At 47.0% G+C, this 16,060-nt stretch overlaps 7 protein-coding genes across 7 annotated transcripts; 3 read left to right on the top strand and 4 right to left on the bottom strand.

Annotated features, from left to right (window-relative positions):
* Positions 1–336: 336 nt before the first annotated feature.
* On the bottom strand, positions 337–1,150 carry N7495_009666 (uncharacterized protein; the record flags this gene model as incomplete). Its single annotated transcript, XM_057212317.1, has 2 exons — positions 337–560; positions 628–1,150. 2 exons carry the CDS (start codon positions 1,148–1,150, stop codon positions 337–339), a joined length of 747 nt encoding a protein of 248 aa, XP_057059180.1.
* A 1,286-nt stretch (positions 1,151–2,436) lies between these two features.
* N7495_009665 (CIA30 family protein) lies at positions 2,437–3,191 on the top strand (the record flags this gene model as incomplete). The annotated part of the gene is made up of 2 exons (XM_057212316.1): positions 2,437–2,474; positions 2,525–3,191. The coding sequence occupies 2 exons, from the start codon at positions 2,437–2,439 to the stop codon at positions 3,189–3,191; spliced, it is 705 nt and encodes a 234-aa protein (XP_057059179.1).
* A 122-nt stretch (positions 3,192–3,313) lies between these two features.
* N7495_009664 (putative C6 transcription factor (Gal4)) lies at positions 3,314–5,594 on the bottom strand (the record flags this gene model as incomplete). Its single annotated transcript, XM_057212315.1, has 5 exons — positions 3,314–4,222; positions 4,279–5,275; positions 5,325–5,419; positions 5,467–5,496; positions 5,562–5,594. 5 exons carry the CDS (start codon positions 5,592–5,594, stop codon positions 3,314–3,316), a joined length of 2,064 nt encoding a protein of 687 aa, XP_057059178.1.
* Positions 5,595–6,574: 980 nt separating this feature from the next.
* On the top strand, positions 6,575–7,707 carry N7495_009663 (uncharacterized protein; the record flags this gene model as incomplete). The annotated part of the gene is made up of 3 exons (XM_057212314.1): positions 6,575–6,832; positions 6,904–7,344; positions 7,399–7,707. 3 exons carry the CDS (start codon positions 6,575–6,577, stop codon positions 7,705–7,707), a joined length of 1,008 nt encoding a protein of 335 aa, XP_057059177.1.
* Positions 7,708–8,173: 466 nt separating this feature from the next.
* Positions 8,174–8,809, bottom strand: N7495_009662 (60S ribosomal eL37 domain-containing protein; the record flags this gene model as incomplete). Its single annotated transcript, XM_057212313.1, has 4 exons — positions 8,174–8,316; positions 8,422–8,616; positions 8,669–8,731; positions 8,806–8,809. The coding sequence occupies 4 exons, from the start codon at positions 8,807–8,809 to the stop codon at positions 8,174–8,176; spliced, it is 405 nt and encodes a 134-aa protein (XP_057059176.1).
* A 444-nt stretch (positions 8,810–9,253) lies between these two features.
* Positions 9,254–10,618, bottom strand: slu7 (mRNA splicing protein SLU7; the record flags this gene model as incomplete). The annotated part of the gene is made up of 1 exon (XM_057212312.1): positions 9,254–10,618. One exon carries the CDS (start codon positions 10,616–10,618, stop codon positions 9,254–9,256), a length of 1,365 nt encoding a protein of 454 aa, XP_057059175.1.
* A 317-nt stretch (positions 10,619–10,935) lies between these two features.
* On the top strand, positions 10,936–15,975 carry N7495_009660 (DNA-directed DNA polymerase zeta catalytic subunit REV3; the record flags this gene model as incomplete). The annotated part of the gene is made up of 2 exons (XM_057212311.1): positions 10,936–11,170; positions 11,237–15,975. The coding sequence occupies 2 exons, from the start codon at positions 10,936–10,938 to the stop codon at positions 15,973–15,975; spliced, it is 4,974 nt and encodes a 1,657-aa protein (XP_057059174.1).
* Positions 15,976–16,060: the final 85 nt, after the last annotated feature.

The following is a 16,060-nucleotide window of genomic DNA, read 5'->3' as shown; positions in this document are numbered from 1 at the left end:
CCGATATGCTTTCATGACTCTCTTAACTTTTTACCTAGATGCGAATGAGATGTGATTTGTTATATTTGGGATTCTTTCGTTTGGTCTTTTGTGGGAGTCTAAGGACTGTAAGAAGTACGAGGTCGTTCCTGCAGGTGCTTTCCAATGGCCTACATTACCTCTCAGAACAACCTCATGGTACGTAGATCTCGGATATTTCTAACCTCGGAATAAATGCCTAGATGTGAAAAGTTCACTGGCTTATTTGAAATATGTGGAAATCAATCTCGTACTCACTACAATCCTTGGAATATTCTTGGAGAAGAGATGGATATTTCAAACTAATGCTTAAGACGCCTACACCCTCGTATATTCCCTATTGACAACCATATTCACAACTGTATAAGGTAAAGCCCTCATAACCTGCCAAACCATATACAGAGTATCAGTAGTAGCCTTAGTCTCATACTCAGCCGGCCGTAAAGGAACATCCGCAGCAGCAAGAATAGTATTGACGAGCGGCGCCGGATAATTGACCCTCAGATACTCGGCGATAAGATCATGTCCGTTCGTAATTCCACCTGGAGAGAGAAAAAAACATTGATTAGCTTCTACCCTCTGAACTAGATTGTAGAAAGGGAATATTACCACTCATCCACAAATTTCCATGCCGCGTAAACCGTACACTATCGTCCCAAACAGCGTCAGGAAACTGTTTCCGCAATTGAGGAATCAGGAACCGTGGCGCAGTAACCGTCCTTCCAGCAGCAAGGCCCGCATGGGCGACGATGAGCGCCGCAGTGCAGATAGACAGGATGGTAACGCCTGCATCGCTGTGTCGACGCAGGAAATCCAGGTATGCCTCTGGCGGGGGCATGTTCTTCGGTGGAGAGCCGGGGAGGTAGAGTATGTCTAGGTTTCCTGGCGCGACTTCTTCATCCGTGAGGGTGTTTGTGAGGGGGATTGTTGTTTGGGAGGTTAATGGGGCGTTTATTTGCTTTTGGCCTATGTAGTGGATTTGACAGGGTCGACCTAGGTCTATTAGGGGGGTTGGGAGACCTAGGTCTACTAGGTATTCTGGCGATGTCATGTAGAGGAGGTCTACTGCTGCTAGGTCTAGGAGTTGGACTATGTCGGCTAGTAGGATGCCGACTCGGAGGGGTTTGGACATTGTGGTGGATGCGATGAATGCAATGGCCTATGCGTAGATTGTATTGCAATAAGGTGGAGATTAAGAAAATGAAAGAAGAGAGTGAGACTGTGTGTGTGTGCGTGTGTGTTAGAATGTGAGAATGTTAGAAAGTAAATAAAGTAAATAGTGTAAATAAAGGGAATATTTCCCATGCACCTCTCATGATTCATATGCGCAGTTCAGTGCGGAGAATTCCGGGTCAAAGGGAGAGACTATGATCTATCATAATTACTAATAGTTAGTTGATTTGATTGATATGAGAGTGTTTCACTTGTCCTTGCACAACCTTGAGCTCAATCTCGCTGATTCTGATAGTCAATTCTCTCATCCAACGCTACACTTTGTTTGGCCATTTATTTACACTTCTGTCTTTTAGATCACATTCACTCACCTCAAATCAGGCCATTAAATCTCCGAGATGACTACTATAAAATTATGTAAAAAGGTACTTTATTACTCTGCTACATTAGCTACCTAGTACATTCCAGGGATCTGAGTCAGATATACACACATCCTTACCTTCTATCCAATAACCACAACAACCTTCTCATCTGTACGACTTGCACTACCCCGGGTGTACTCCTGTCAAAGACTTCCTTGTCTGTCATTTGAGGGATATAATCATACCAGGTATTTGCAGGTACCAGGGACCTAGATTGGGATGAAATCGATCATTTGTGGTTTCCCCACCGAATGCACAGCTTCCAATATTTATCTTGCCCCGCGTACAGGTCACATTGGTACGAATGCATGATGTTGGCATGTACCTAGGTATGGGGTATAACTGGTCAAGTTTAGAATCACGTACGGCGCAAGTATCTTGGACGCTCTAGAATCTTGGATTTCTGGTATATGCTTCAAACGGAGCATATAAACCATCCATTTGAACATCCTAGTCATCTTTACTATTCCGCTTTCTAAGCTTGTAAAAACCTACATATCGTCGATTAGTTATGGATCGGACCGGCTGACGTGATCGTGGTCATGTGTAATACTGACTTAGCAGTAAGGAGTCAAATTGGGTCAGCTAAGAGTATGAGCTATTGTTTTAGCAAATTATAATAGATCTGATTTTGAAGTAAAGTACGCCGTACAGGTCTACCTAAATAGTTAGTAATTAAATAAATATTTACCCCATAAATAGTTAAAATGACTGCTGAATAGTATGACGCCATACCCGTTCTTACCGCCTTGGCTAACTCTTCACAGAATCCAGATTCATCGATCTAGATTCAACAAACCTAGAAATACAAGTCCATCTAAAAATGGCAACATCTCACCTCCCTCTATTTGGTGGATCCCGGTAAATACCCACTATATCCTCCTAACCAACTCAATTAACAAAATCCATAGCGCATGGTCCAAAAAAGAATGGACATCCTCAGATGACCGAGTCCGCGGTGGCTCCTCCCACTCAACCCTAACCTGCTCCCCAACCTCCCTCACCGCGAAATTCCACGGAAATCTCGACATAAAAACCCTAGGCGGCGCAGGCTTTGCCTCCCAACGCACAGCAACCACAGAGCAAACCTGGGATATATCGGCCTACGACGGAATAGAAGTAGTGCTCGAGCGCGCAGATACCCGCAAGTACACTCTCACGCTCAAAGACGAGATTCTGCCGAAACGGCCCGATGGTCGCGAAGCTAGCTCTGTGAGTTGGGAGGTCGATTTCCAGGTTAACGCTGAGGATGGAAAGAATGGCACTGTGCTTTTCTTCAAATGGAGTGATTTCCGGGCCACGTATCGGGGGCGCGATCTTGAAGGGGATGATGTGAAGCCGTTGGATTTGAAGAGGGTTAAGAGGTTTGCGATTATGGTTCGGAGCTTTTTTGGGGGACAGGAGGGGGATTTTGAGTTGAACGTTGTTTCTATCTCTGCGCTTAGGACCGAGAGGTATCGGGATGAGCCTTGGGTTGAGGTTGATGAGAAGGCTGCTTTTGAGCAAGAGGAGGCTCTGGCTCTGGTTCAGAGGCCGAGTGGTTGGTTTGGGTGGTTGAGTTCCTGTCTTGGAGCTTGAATCTAAAAAGTCCTCATCTATATGAATATGTACATTCGAAATTCTTTATATTAAACAAATTCATTTGTCCATCCTCCCTAACTATGTATATAAATATTTAGAAAATACTTTGGAAGAAAAGATCAGCCTGGAGGTGGGAAGTTCACCCACTCGGAAAAGTCCATGGCGCCCGGTGTTGGTATTTGCTGCTCAGGGAACAAACCAGCCCCAAACCCAGTATCGTTGAACAGCTGTTCTTGGAATGACACGAATCCCTGAACAGGCGGCTGGTAAAATGGCTGGGGTTGGTCCTCAGCCGGGAGGCCAGATATAACAGACCCGGCAGGTGGACCGAGAAGGCGATTGATGACCTCTAAACAACGGGAGGCGAAACAATTACTGCCGAAAGACGGGTGTGCGAGAATACATTTGGTCGTCCTGATATCTTCGATCCAACCAGGAGCCTCTGGGCTCGAAGGGTCTGTCATGAGGAAGACAATGGGAATCAGGCCGGCCTGGAAGAGGAAGTAAAGCATATACCAAGCGCCTATTCTTGAGCATACGTGACGGTCCATGTACTCAGAAATGGAAGCGATTGTCAATCGTGCATTCTGCAAGCAGCGAACTCGACATTCAGTCTCACATGGGTCTTCGTTCGAGCTCTCGGAGCTGACAGATGACCCGTCAGAGACAGGTCCCCACCTCCGCGCTGACCAGCGGAGTAAAATGGGTCGGTAGATCAGGATTAGCAGGTTCCAGTGGCGCCAAAGAATCCGGTTGCGGACGAGAGCGAGACGGTCTGCGTCTGGTTGAGTTGGTTGTACGAGAAGAGGTTGCAGGGGGTAGTGGAGGTATGATGGAAGACTGTTATACCATTCCTCCATGGGTTTCTGGAGGTTGAGTGTTTCTTCGGGTGTGATACTAGGGCTGGAAATGAGACGCTGGTAAACGCTATTGGTAAGAAGATGGAAACGAGCTTGTGCAATCAATCCAGTGTATAGAGTCGGTCCAGCCGATTCTGTGGGAATTGACGTTGTTGCGGATGTGAGAGCCTAGAGCCCAGGTGGTTAGCTGATGTTTTGATGTCCGTGTATGTATGCTGACATACGTCGTCATGAATATTCAAAGCCTGCTTTGCGTCCATGACACATTCTTCCGGAAGTAGAATGGGTCTGCCAAAGGTTTTTGCGGCGCCACTATCGAAAATAAACACGCCCCACCAGAGTCTACGGCGAATCTCCCGTTGAAGGAGACTAATCTTCCATCCTGGAAACTCCTTATGAAGACCCAGGCTCATAGCCATTCGAACAGCCAGTCCGAGATAATTCCAGCCGGTGTTGGGCTTGTTTCGCTTTTGAGCATAGTTACTCAGCAATAGCAGTGCTTGAACAAGTGTCAAGTTTCCCGTTTCAAATACAGTTGCATTTTGCAGACAGGTCCTAGCTTCTTGATAAAAGGTGACATCGAGATCGGAGCTGTCGTCGCCAATACTCCATGCCCCCAGAGCTAAGATCGTGTTGAGTAGGATCTGCCAGGCTGTGCCGTGAGGACGTAGAGATGGGTCATGGAACTGTGACCGAAAGGTGGATTCATGAATGAATGGGTAGCTGGTGTGATAGTTGAGGAAGAACGCATCAATCAATGCCTGTTCAATCAATCCGGACGGTGCACCTTGTAAAAGCTGTGCCTTGAGAGGCACGCCTCCTGATCTTGATGATCGGACTGGGATATTCAAATCAAACCCATGGTCAAGTAGTGCTCTTAGTGGCACGACACTGGACGATGCACCGAAATAGCCAGTTCCTTCTGGTTTGATGGACAATGCGGCCATTCCATCTGTCACATCACTCAAAGCGAGCTCCTTCTCAGCCCAGTCAAACCCATCAGCTTGCTGTGGAAGAGCCTCTGGTGCTGGCTCGACACGCTCCGCTTCGGGTCTGGCCGGAGTTGAGTGTCTTGACGAAGAATTGGATGAAGGTTGTTTTGGCTGAGCATCCTGGTTCTGCAAAAGCAGTCTCAGAGTGGCATCCAAGTCTGCGCCTGGGAATAGCCTGCTTAAAGCTGTTTCAAAGGAGTGCAGCCGATCTTCAACATAGGTCAAGTGTCTGCGATTGTTAATCCCGAGTGTGCATAATTTTCGTGACAATAACTTACTGTCTTGTCAAGGGACTTCTTGTCACCTTCGGACTATACTTGCACTCCTTATTCAACTGTCGACATTGCAAGCAGATCGGCCGCTCTTTCGAACACTAGTACGGGTTAGATACATCACATCCTCGGATAACAGGATACATACTCTCGACTTCCGCAGCCGGCATTCATCGCACTACATCTAATTAGCTTTGATCCTGCAACCGTTTCTTGTGGGGCCGCAAGCCATCGAATACATACAGCGAACGAATGGGAGTCTCGGGTACTAGCCATCTTTTGAGGCAAGTCAAGTCTCTTGTGTCTTATGTCCAATGTATGTAACTTTGGTCATGACACAGCATAGGAATCATCTTTCTCAATAGTTAGTACAGCCTTGCATTCCTCCTTATTCGACGCGCGCCGTAAAACCAAATCGCGTTTCTCTCGGTCCGGCTACTGTATAGTTCCGGAAGTTGAGTATTCAAGCGAATAAGAAGGAACGGTCGTTCCTTTTAGAGGCGATATATTAATCACTTACGATCAGTGTTAGAACATTCATTGATCCACTACAACCGGACCAGTTCGGACTACGAGGTAAGAAGCCATATCAAACTCCCCTCAATAGTGGGGAAACAGTCATGTGATGTTTAAAAATTAAAGTGTGTGCCTCAGGCAGGATGCCGTGATTTCCAGTCCCGGGGAAGAGAATTAAGGCCTGGAGAGTGATGAATTCTGATTTTAGGTATTTTAACTGAAATTCAGTAAACAGATCTAAGTATTAATTAGTATATGAATTGAGCTGTAGCCCGAGGTGCCGAGGTTGTCATCGGGGACATTTATTTCCGCCGTATAAAATCGAAGTATACCTAAGTATATTTAGACAAGGTCAGGACGGGCAGTTGGTAAACCAAAAAAAGAATACGTCAACCTTACTTATTTTAACATGGAAATTCAAACATTGAACTTGGACTGTTTAAGCGCCCACATGCTTATATTTATTATTAAACACCATAACCTCTTCCCTTCATCCTTCCATCCTCCTACACCCAAACTGATACTGATCTTCCAAGGTTCGCCGGGAACATCAAAACCAACCAATCACACACCCCCCATACATTTTTTTCTCTCACCTCCAACAACTTCACAACATTGAACGCTGAACGATCATGGGAAATAATATTGATTATTTCTGAAAAAAATTAGCACTTGCATGATACTGCAGCATCAACAACTCTTATTAACAACAAAGCGTGAACCCAGGCAATTGCGCAACCATGCCTCTTCAACCGCCATTACCACCCCTCATCACCCCATATGTATCATCTCAGCCTGAGAATTCACTCACACTGATATCATCTATTCTGGGAGCCACATCAAACTGGCTTGTGTTGAGATTTCTACACGCAGCCCTTAGACAGGAATCGAACAATGCATCACTTGGCTTCGATGAACCACATGGCAGCAAAAGACCAGTCGTACTAGTGAGCTTCTTACGAGGCTGGGAGTTTTGGAAAGCTGAGGCTAAAAGATTGGTATATCTAACTGCGTTTTCACTTCCAACTAATGGAAGCTTTGTGAAAATTCATGTACTGACAAAGAATAGGGCATTGACCTTGGTCGTTTGACTGATAAGAAGGAATTTGCATTTGTGGACGGTTTGAGTGAATTGTTCAGTGGTCCTCAACCAGCAAGTGTGTCTACGCCGCCTGCTGTCAATATTGGTCAGGTGCGCACAACCTTGCCACTTCGGTCTGCGGGTGCAGTACCAGGGAGGTCACCTATCCCAACCCAACCGACAGACAGAAGCAATGTGCCAAAGCAGACACAGACGGGGCCTGGAATTGCAAAGAAGCTACATTTCACTGGACGTGGTGTTGCTGCGCTAGATGCTCTGGAGCACGACATTATCAACGTTATCATGGGATTAAACGGTGAAAAGGCGCTACTCATCATCGACCAGCCAGATCTTCTGCTTGCAGCTACAGGTGAAAGCTTGGATATTGGAGCTACAGAAATGACAGAGTGGATCAAGGGTCTACAGGAGGTAAGTCTCTATCTATTGACTTGAACCTTGACAAAGTACTCATTATGTCATTAGAAAGTTTATGCTACTGTTATGACGCTGGCTGCAGACTCGCCGCTGGTCCATAACGCATCAGCATCCAGGATGCAGGTAGCTTCGCCGATAGAGTCTGGTCATGCAGCATTTGCTATCGCTTTGGCACATCGGGCTCGGTCTGTCATGCAGCTTCGCACTCTGGAGACTGGAGCCGCGAGAGATGTGAGTGGTGTGCTGAGGATCAGCCGAGGCGGTGGATGGACCGAAGAGAACTTGGATGAAAAGGAACTGCTGTACTACATCCAGCGAGATGGTGGAGTCAAGGTCTTTGGGCGTGGGGAATCCTGAATTTGCATGTCGGTAGCAGTTACCTGATATGAGCCAAGATATGATCTTGATATTGCTACGCTCGACGTAGAAGCTTTAGAACAGACATTGTCAGGAAGAGAAAATCTTCGCATTTGTATGTCACGACATGGGGGATATTCGCCAGCCATAAACGGGAAGAAAAAGAAAATTCATAAGAGTATTCCCCTTGATTTTATGCAACACATTCCAACGTAACTTTTCTCCCGCCTTTCAGACTCGATTTTATTTTGTTGTCTCTCCAAGGAGAATGGAAAGAAAGGACGGGTTTGACGCAACATACTAGCTCACGGGAAAAAGCGTTCATATTCCGGAATTGCCATTTTGCATTTCGAGTATGTTCTATCTCGTAATGCTAGGCTATTTCATGCCAGGTTGCCACCCCTCATTCCTTTTCCAGCCTCTCCGTGAACGAAAAACGCGACGCCGAATTGGACAACGGAAAAATTTAAGAGTGGTTCTCGGGACCACGGGCGCCCTTGGGAGTACCGGTCTGGAAACCGTTCAAGAAGCGGCGGTGGACATCACGCAGGGAGCGCAGGCGGCCGGAACCGGTGGTCTTGCGGCGCTTGGCCTTCTCAGACCAGTTGTCTGTTAGATAAAAAGTTTGTAAGCCTAACAGTTCGGTTCCATGATTCCATATTCATATCGAAGGGTCGAGTTCGTATGTTCAGCTCAGGGATGGGGTATGCGTACACTTGCGGGTCTTAGCGGCAGGGTAACCACAGCCAGAGCAGGTGGACTTCTGAATGTGGAAAGAGCGGCGGCCTGTGATCGCAAAAGAAACCCAGTCAGCGGTTGTCCCGTCTTGAAACAGCCCAATTCCACCCATGGTATCCGTAAAGTCATTCTCAACTCTCCATAACATATGCGTTGTGTGAAATTTCGAGACTGTTCGGTCCAGGGTGGATATGAGAAAAAATCGGGGAGGTGTAATACTCACCACAACGACGGCAGAGAGTGTGCGTCTTGTTGTGGCGCTTTCCGAAAGATCCTGTACCCTTAGCTGCAGAGGTTGTTAGTTTGCTGGACGATTTCGACGGTGCGGAGGTTCGCGCGATATTTCGACATAGAACGTACTCATTTTGAATTAAGGAACTGCGAAAGGACGATATGTTAGTGGACGGAAACAGCAGAAGGGACAGGATCGCAAAGCTACAGCATGCAAACGTACCTGGCAATTCCGTTGAAGGGCTGTTGTCGGTGTCGTCGTCGTTAGGCGTATCTAAGGTTCCCGCTGGTGGTGAAGTTACGGCTAAGCGAGATGTGGGCAGGCCAGGGCACAAGCCCTGAGTCCCGTGACTTTGAGATCTAGGTTCATGACAAATCATGATCCATGCGCCGAGATCACATGACTTAATATCAATTGAATTTCAGATCTACTGAGTGTGGAAAGTAGAAATATTGCAGGCGGTAGTAGGCAACCGTCGAGTTCTCAGTCATTCTTATCGCATTAAGTAAATTCTCAAAGGGTATTCTGTACATAGTTCAACGCCCAAAACGACAAATATGGAGGAAATTGACCAGATCAGACTTGATCTACGAAATTAGCCATCGGGTCATCAGCAGCCACCCGGCTTCGCTTGTATGACTCGATTTCTTCTTCCGTAATCCCAGACTGCAACTCCATCAAAGTTCGCTTCTTCCCGTTGGATTCTGAATCTTTCTTTTCATCCTTGTCAGCAGGCTGGCCAGTCCAAGATTCTTCAGGATCGTTATTTGATAGCAACAACATGTTGCCTTCTTCCTCAAAGGCCTTCTTTCCATCTTCGCCGGTGCAATAACTGTTCTTCACAAACGAGAAACAGCATGAATAACCCCATTTGAAATCATGCCACCAGCTACCCCATGTCGAGGTATGATTGTTGACCATGACATCCTCGGGGTATTTAGATTTAGTGGCTTTCTTGGGTGCACCCTTGATGGCACCGGATTCGTCATATTCCACGAAGCGTTCGTTTTCGACAATCATGGTATCGCGTAGCGGATTAGTTTGAAGATATTCACTGCCTCCATATTTTTCCAAAAGCGCCTTCTGTTCAGCTTGGCGTTTAGTCTCGCCCTCTTCCTTCTCTTTCTTCCGAAGGAACTCTCCAGATGTGGGGTTGGCTTGTAGATGAATGTGGGCCTGGCCCTTCTCCTGGGACTCCCATGAATATTTTTGAGCTTTCTCAAACTCGGCAGCATCGCCAGAGGCACGGATAAAGTTCTCTTCTGCAAACAGCGCAGCAGCTTGGTCATCCTGCGCACCCATGTCAACCATTCGTCGTGTTTTCGGATCGTATTTGGCGGAATCAAGATCCAGATTCAGAAGATACTTGGCTGTGTCTTCTCGAATTCGTAGGTTACGCGTAGCCGTACTTTGGTGTCGGCCCATGTCAGATTCCTCGGCGTAGCGAGTATCTGCTTGGTCCTCGCCGTCTTCATCATCCATAAGCTTTTTGAGCTTATTCTTTTCCTTAACTTGTTGTTTCATTGATTCCAGTTCTTCGTATTCTTCGACGACTTGACGGTATTCGCTGGCGTCGTAGCCGTTCCACCGATCTCTCTTAGCATCCCATCCCATGTCGACCTTTTGGACTAGTTCGTCGGCTTGAATATCCTTGCCGGTCCACCGAGCACCTTGCTTTCGAGGTCGGCTGAGACAGTCTTTTGTCTTGTGTGTCATCGCGCCACAGTTATCGCATGCGCCCTTTCGATACTTGGTCGCTGCTGGACCAGCGCGCTTCCCCCGGTCATACCATTTCTGGTCTTGGGCAGTCTTCTGCAGACGCTGATGCTCCAGGTAATCATTTCCAGTCTCATCATCGACATAGAATGGCTTCTTGGAAATGAATGATGGGATGTACTCGTTGCGCTCTTTCGACGCCACATCAGCTGGTTTCCGTGACATGGTGAGATCGGGTGCGCCGAAGAGAGGTTGTAGGGAGTTAAGTTGAGATTGAAATCTTGGTTAAGAAGAAATATAACTAATCCAGGCACTCCACTACTCTGAGGGTACAGAAAGATGACATAGAAGGGAAAAGTCGGTGCTCGGCATGAGAGGCAATCAAACATCACGTGACTAGGCGTCTGGCGCGCGTCAAAAGAAGGGACCGACAGTCGCGGCCGTCATTAATTAAAGGGTTGCCGCTACAGTTTATCATTTACAGTATCAGCTACTTCTTTGCGCGATGTTGCTGATGCTCTTCTTCGCATCTAATAGGATCGATGGAGCCCTTTTGTGTTCGCCTCAACTGCATTGATCATTACCAGGCGACCGCGTCGGCGCTAGATCCTCCGCTGCCCTTTGGAGATGGCGTATTGGATAAGAAATTCAAGCCCAAAGTGCCTGTGGTACGAGTGTTTGGTGCGACTGAAACTGGCCAACGAGTCTGTGCGCATATACATGGCGCATTTCCTTACCTCTATATCGAATACAACGGGTCTTTGGAACCAGAGGCCGGTATGTTATAATGTTATACTCGAAACTATACTCGTGGATAGATACTGAGCTGTTTTCTCTCCACAGTAAACTCTGCAATAAGTACCATCCACCTGTCGATTGACCATGCTTTGGCTGTCAGTTATCGGCGGAATGCCTACGATAAAAGGACCGCGTTCGTCGCGCATATTAGTCTGGTCAAAGGAATTCCATTCTACGGCTACCATGTTGGCTACCGATTCTTCTTTAAGATTTATCTTTTCAATCCCCTCTACATTAATCGCCTTGCCGACCTATTGCACCAAGGAGCTGTGATGAAACGGCCGTTGCAGCCCTACGAAAGTCACATGCAGTATGTTCCACAATTTATGAGCGACTACAACTTGTTTGGGTGTACATACATGAACTGCAGCAAAGTCCAATTCCGTGGACCAGTCCCAGAGTGGCTTGAGCTCAGTAATCTTGATCATCGGTGGCACGACCGCTCTATCAACCCCGATAGCATATCTGATGATCCGGCCCTTCAAAAACAAAGTCACTGCCCTCTAGAGGTAGATATTTGCGTGCAAGATATTTTAAATCGACTTGAAATCTCGGAACGATCGCTGCATCATGACTTTACGGAATTACTACGACCGGCTGCTGTTAACGAGCGGCTGGTTCCCAGTATGGCGGGATTGTGGAAGGATGAGACAAGGAGACGTAAGAAATTGATAGGAATCACTGACCCTGGAAGTACTCCATTTGGCCCGGAGGAATTGATATCAATGTCCGCCGACCCCAGAAACGAGGCTAAGGGAGGCTGGATACACGAGGATGAATTCCAAGACATGGCTTTTCAGATGGCCGCTGATGAGAGACGTACCGACAACGAACAGAATATTTCTTTCGATACATTCCTACATGTTGACCAACATGCAAAAAGTGTTAAGACAGCTTTGAGTAGTGTGGAGGATTTTTTCCCAAACAGAATAGATGATGACCGAAACTTGAAGCCTGATGAGACGGCTGAGATTTTGGTGGACGAGCAAATCGCTTTACCTTCTCAACCTGATGCTCAATCTTCGAATCAGCTGGATGATATATCAGAGGATCTTGTCAATGAATTAAAACCTGCAGAAAGAGTTGCAGTGGATGAAAGCTTCAACGATGATATTTTCGATGATCTTTCTCAGCCAGATGTAGCTACTATGAGGCCAGATATTCGGCATGAAGAGGGATTAGCTGTGAATTATACACGCGAACCTGACATGAAACGAGCATCCCCTGTGGATGCTGATCCCATATCACTGCCAGTGAAAAAGCCGAGGTTCTGGAGCGATGTGCCACCCAGTGTGTCGAATAATTTGTCCGAAAAAAACGGGTTTTCCGAACATGAAGATGGGAAAAAGGAGGAGACCAGGAGCCAAAATCTCGAACTTCCATCATCTCAATCAAGATCAATGTCATCCCAATCGTCCCAGAAAACAATTCGGCCCAAGGCGCACGCGCCAAACAGAATCAGTTTTCCGGTGGTGAAAGAATCCCACGACCCATCAACGATCAAGCGATTCAGTCAAGATGGATATTCTGAAAAGTCGGATCTGGGGTTATCTCAACTCATGCCCAGCTCATTCCCTTCGGAATCGGTGACAAGCGAACTTGGTAATGACAGTGGAGCTGCATGTTCTTTAACACCCACCACATTTGCCCTAGATCCACACGTCACTGAGGTGAAACGAAAAATCTATGGAGCATTTAACATCCCAAGGCATAAATCTTTGAATGTTCTTCGGTTCCCCAGCCCTCGATTAAATGAGGTGGAATCGACTATGCATGACTTTGGAAGACCATCTGTTGTGTATCAGAATGCCTTTTACAGCGAAAAAACTGACGTGCCCGAATGGCCCAGAGAATATGGCGGTCGAGAGTTTCGACTGGAAAGCGACACTATCCACTATCTTCCTGAGTTTGATCCATCGGCTTCGCTGCCTGCAATGTTTGGCGCTCATGACCCAATTATCTTTGACCGGGAACGACAGGAAAGAATAGATCAGGAATCAAGAAGGTCATGCACTGCCAAGTTGTGGGAGTTTGCACCAGTGCCTCCATGTAGATCCGAGGTCATCGACTGGTTCGAAAAACTTGAAGTGTCGCCGAAGCGCTCTATCAACAAACTCAGCGTCCAATTACCAGAAGAAAGACAGGAGGCGATGTCACAGATCGAAGGCCCGACGCAGAAAAACGCTTATGGTATTACTCATTCACAGAAGATCAAGAAAACTGGCGTGGAACACCAGTCCTTGTCCATGAGCACAATGAGCTTAGAGTTACATGTCAATACCCGCGGAACCCTACTGGCTAATCCTGCTGAGGATGAGATATCTTGTCTATTCTGGTGTATTCAGTCAGAAGATGGCGATCTGGAGGTCAACAGTCATCTTCCTGGTGTTCATGTTGGAATGATCTATCAGGGCGAAGAACCGAGACCCGAGGCGAAAATCTCAAAGGCTTTGAGAATCGAGATTGAACATGAGCCTACAGAATTGGATTTGATCAACCGACTGGTTGATATTGTCCGCTTCAATGATCCGGATATCATTACAGGCTACGAAGTCCACAACGCTTCGTGGGGCTATTTAATTGAGCGGGCGAAGAAAAAATACGACTTCGACCTGTGCGAAGAGCTTTCTAGGGTGAAATCACAGTCTCATGGCAAGTTTGGTAAAGATGACGACCGTTGGGGGTCGGATCATACCGCCTCAATTCAGTTGACTGGACGGCACATAATCAACATTTGGCGTGCTATGAGAGGTGACGTCAGCAGCTTGTTGCAATATACAATGGAGAATGTTGTGTTTCACCTGCTTCATCGTCGGATTCCCCACTATTCTCATCGTGATCTGACTAAATGGTATCAGAGCGGAAAACCATCCAATATCTTCAGGGTTGTGGAGTACTTCACTTCGCGCGTGCAGTTGAACCTGGAAATCCTTGAAGCCAATGAGTTAGTCCCACGAACAAGCGAGCAGGCAAGACTGCTAGGTATTGACTTCTCGTCCGTCTACTATCGTGGATCTCAGTTTAAAGTAGAGTCTTTGATGTTTCGAATAGCCAAACCAGAGAACTTTATCCTTGTGTCTCCAAGCAGGAGGCAGGTCGGGCAGCAGAACGCCCTGGAATGTCTACCACTTGTCATGGAACCACAGAGTGACTTTTACACGAGTCCGGTTGTGGTTCTTGACTTTCAATCACTATATCCAAGCGTAATGATCGCCTATAACTACTGCTATTCAACATTTCTTGGAAGAGCAGCTCCCTGGCGAGGTCGAGACAAGATGGGTTTCTTGGATTACAAACGACAAACAAGGTTACTGGAGCTGCTGCAAGGCAAGATAAATATTGCACCAAATGGCATGATGTATGCCAAGCAAGAAGTGCGCAAGTCACTGTTGGCGAAAATGCTAACGGAACTTCTTGAGACTCGCGTGATGGTAAAAAGTGGCATGAAGACGGAAAAGGATGACAAGATGCTACAACGATTGTTGAACAACCGTCAACTAGCGCTCAAATTGACAGCGAACGTTACATACGGATACACCTCTGCATCATTCTCTGGTAGAATGCCATGCTCCGAGATCGCAGACAGTATCGTGCAGACTGGGCGTGAGACGCTTGAGAAGGCAATTGCTCTAATCCACTCAGTAGAGAGATGGGGTGCTGAAGTTGTCTATGGAGACACAGACAGTCTGTTTATCCATCTTAAGGGCCGCACCCGCAATCAAGCGTTTGACATAGGCGAAGAGATTGCCAAAGCGGTAACAGACACGAACCCGCGTCCAGTGAAGCTCAAATTTGAGAAAGTGTACCACCCGTGTGTTCTGCTTGCCAAGAAACGATATGTTGGTTTCAAATATGAGCATCGTAATCAAAAAGAACCAGATTTCGACGCCAAGGGGATTGAAACCGTTCGCCGCGATGGTACACCCGCAGAGCAGAAGATTGAAGAGAAAGCCATCAAACTCCTCTTCCGCACTGCGGACCTTAGCCAGGTAAAATCCTACTTCCAGCGACAATGCAGCAAGATCATGCAAGGCCGGGTCTCAATTCAAGACTTTTGTTTCGCTCGTGAGGTCCGTCTAGGCACCTACAGCGATCGTGGTACACTCCCAGCCGGGGCAATGATAAGCACCAAACGCATGATCGAGGATCCACGTTCAGAGCCACAGACTGGTGAACGTGTTCCCTACATCGTGATCACCGGTGCCCCGGGATCAAGATTAATCGATCGGTGTGTTGCACCCGAGACACTCCTTAAAGATGCCCAGATTGACCTGGACGCCGAATACTACATCACTAAAAACATTATTCCACCTCTTGAACGGATCTTCAGTCTAGTCGGTGCAAATGTTCGGCAATGGTATGATGAGATGCCCAAGTTCCAGCGTATCCGTCTTGTCGCGGGGTCTTCGTCCCTAGGCAGGGAATTTAGAATGACTAAAAAGACGCTGGAGTCTTATATGCGTTCATCTTCATGCGTCATTTGCAGGGACAAAATGACTGATTTGAAAAATTCCGTGTGTGGGAATTGTCTCGCGAGCCCCCACACTGCGCTTTTGGATGTCGTTTCGAAGTTGCAGAGGGCTGAGAAGCGAGTTGTTGATCTTGAGGCGGTCTGTCGGTCCTGCATGGGGGCTTCTGTAGTCGATGAGGTTAGTTGTGATAGCATGGATTGCCCTGTGTTTTATGCTCGAACCCGAGATACAGCGAAGTGGCGACATTCAAAGGCTGTTTTGGAGCCTGTTATAGATCAATTGGAGAAGAAGGGCGATGAAGGATTATACTAATAGTGATTTAAGATGGAGTTTAAGAGTGTTGGCCTATTTTATTCAGTCACTTTGAACGGAAATACCCGAATAAGGATGGCTCATC

Source organism: Penicillium taxi (assembly GCF_028828555.1).
Source record: "Penicillium taxi strain IBT 34144 chromosome Unknown utg000006l_segment0_segment0, whole genome shotgun sequence".
NCBI lineage: Eukaryota > Fungi > Ascomycota > Eurotiomycetes > Eurotiales > Aspergillaceae > Penicillium > Penicillium taxi.
This window is presented reverse-complemented; position numbering and strand designations above follow the sequence as displayed.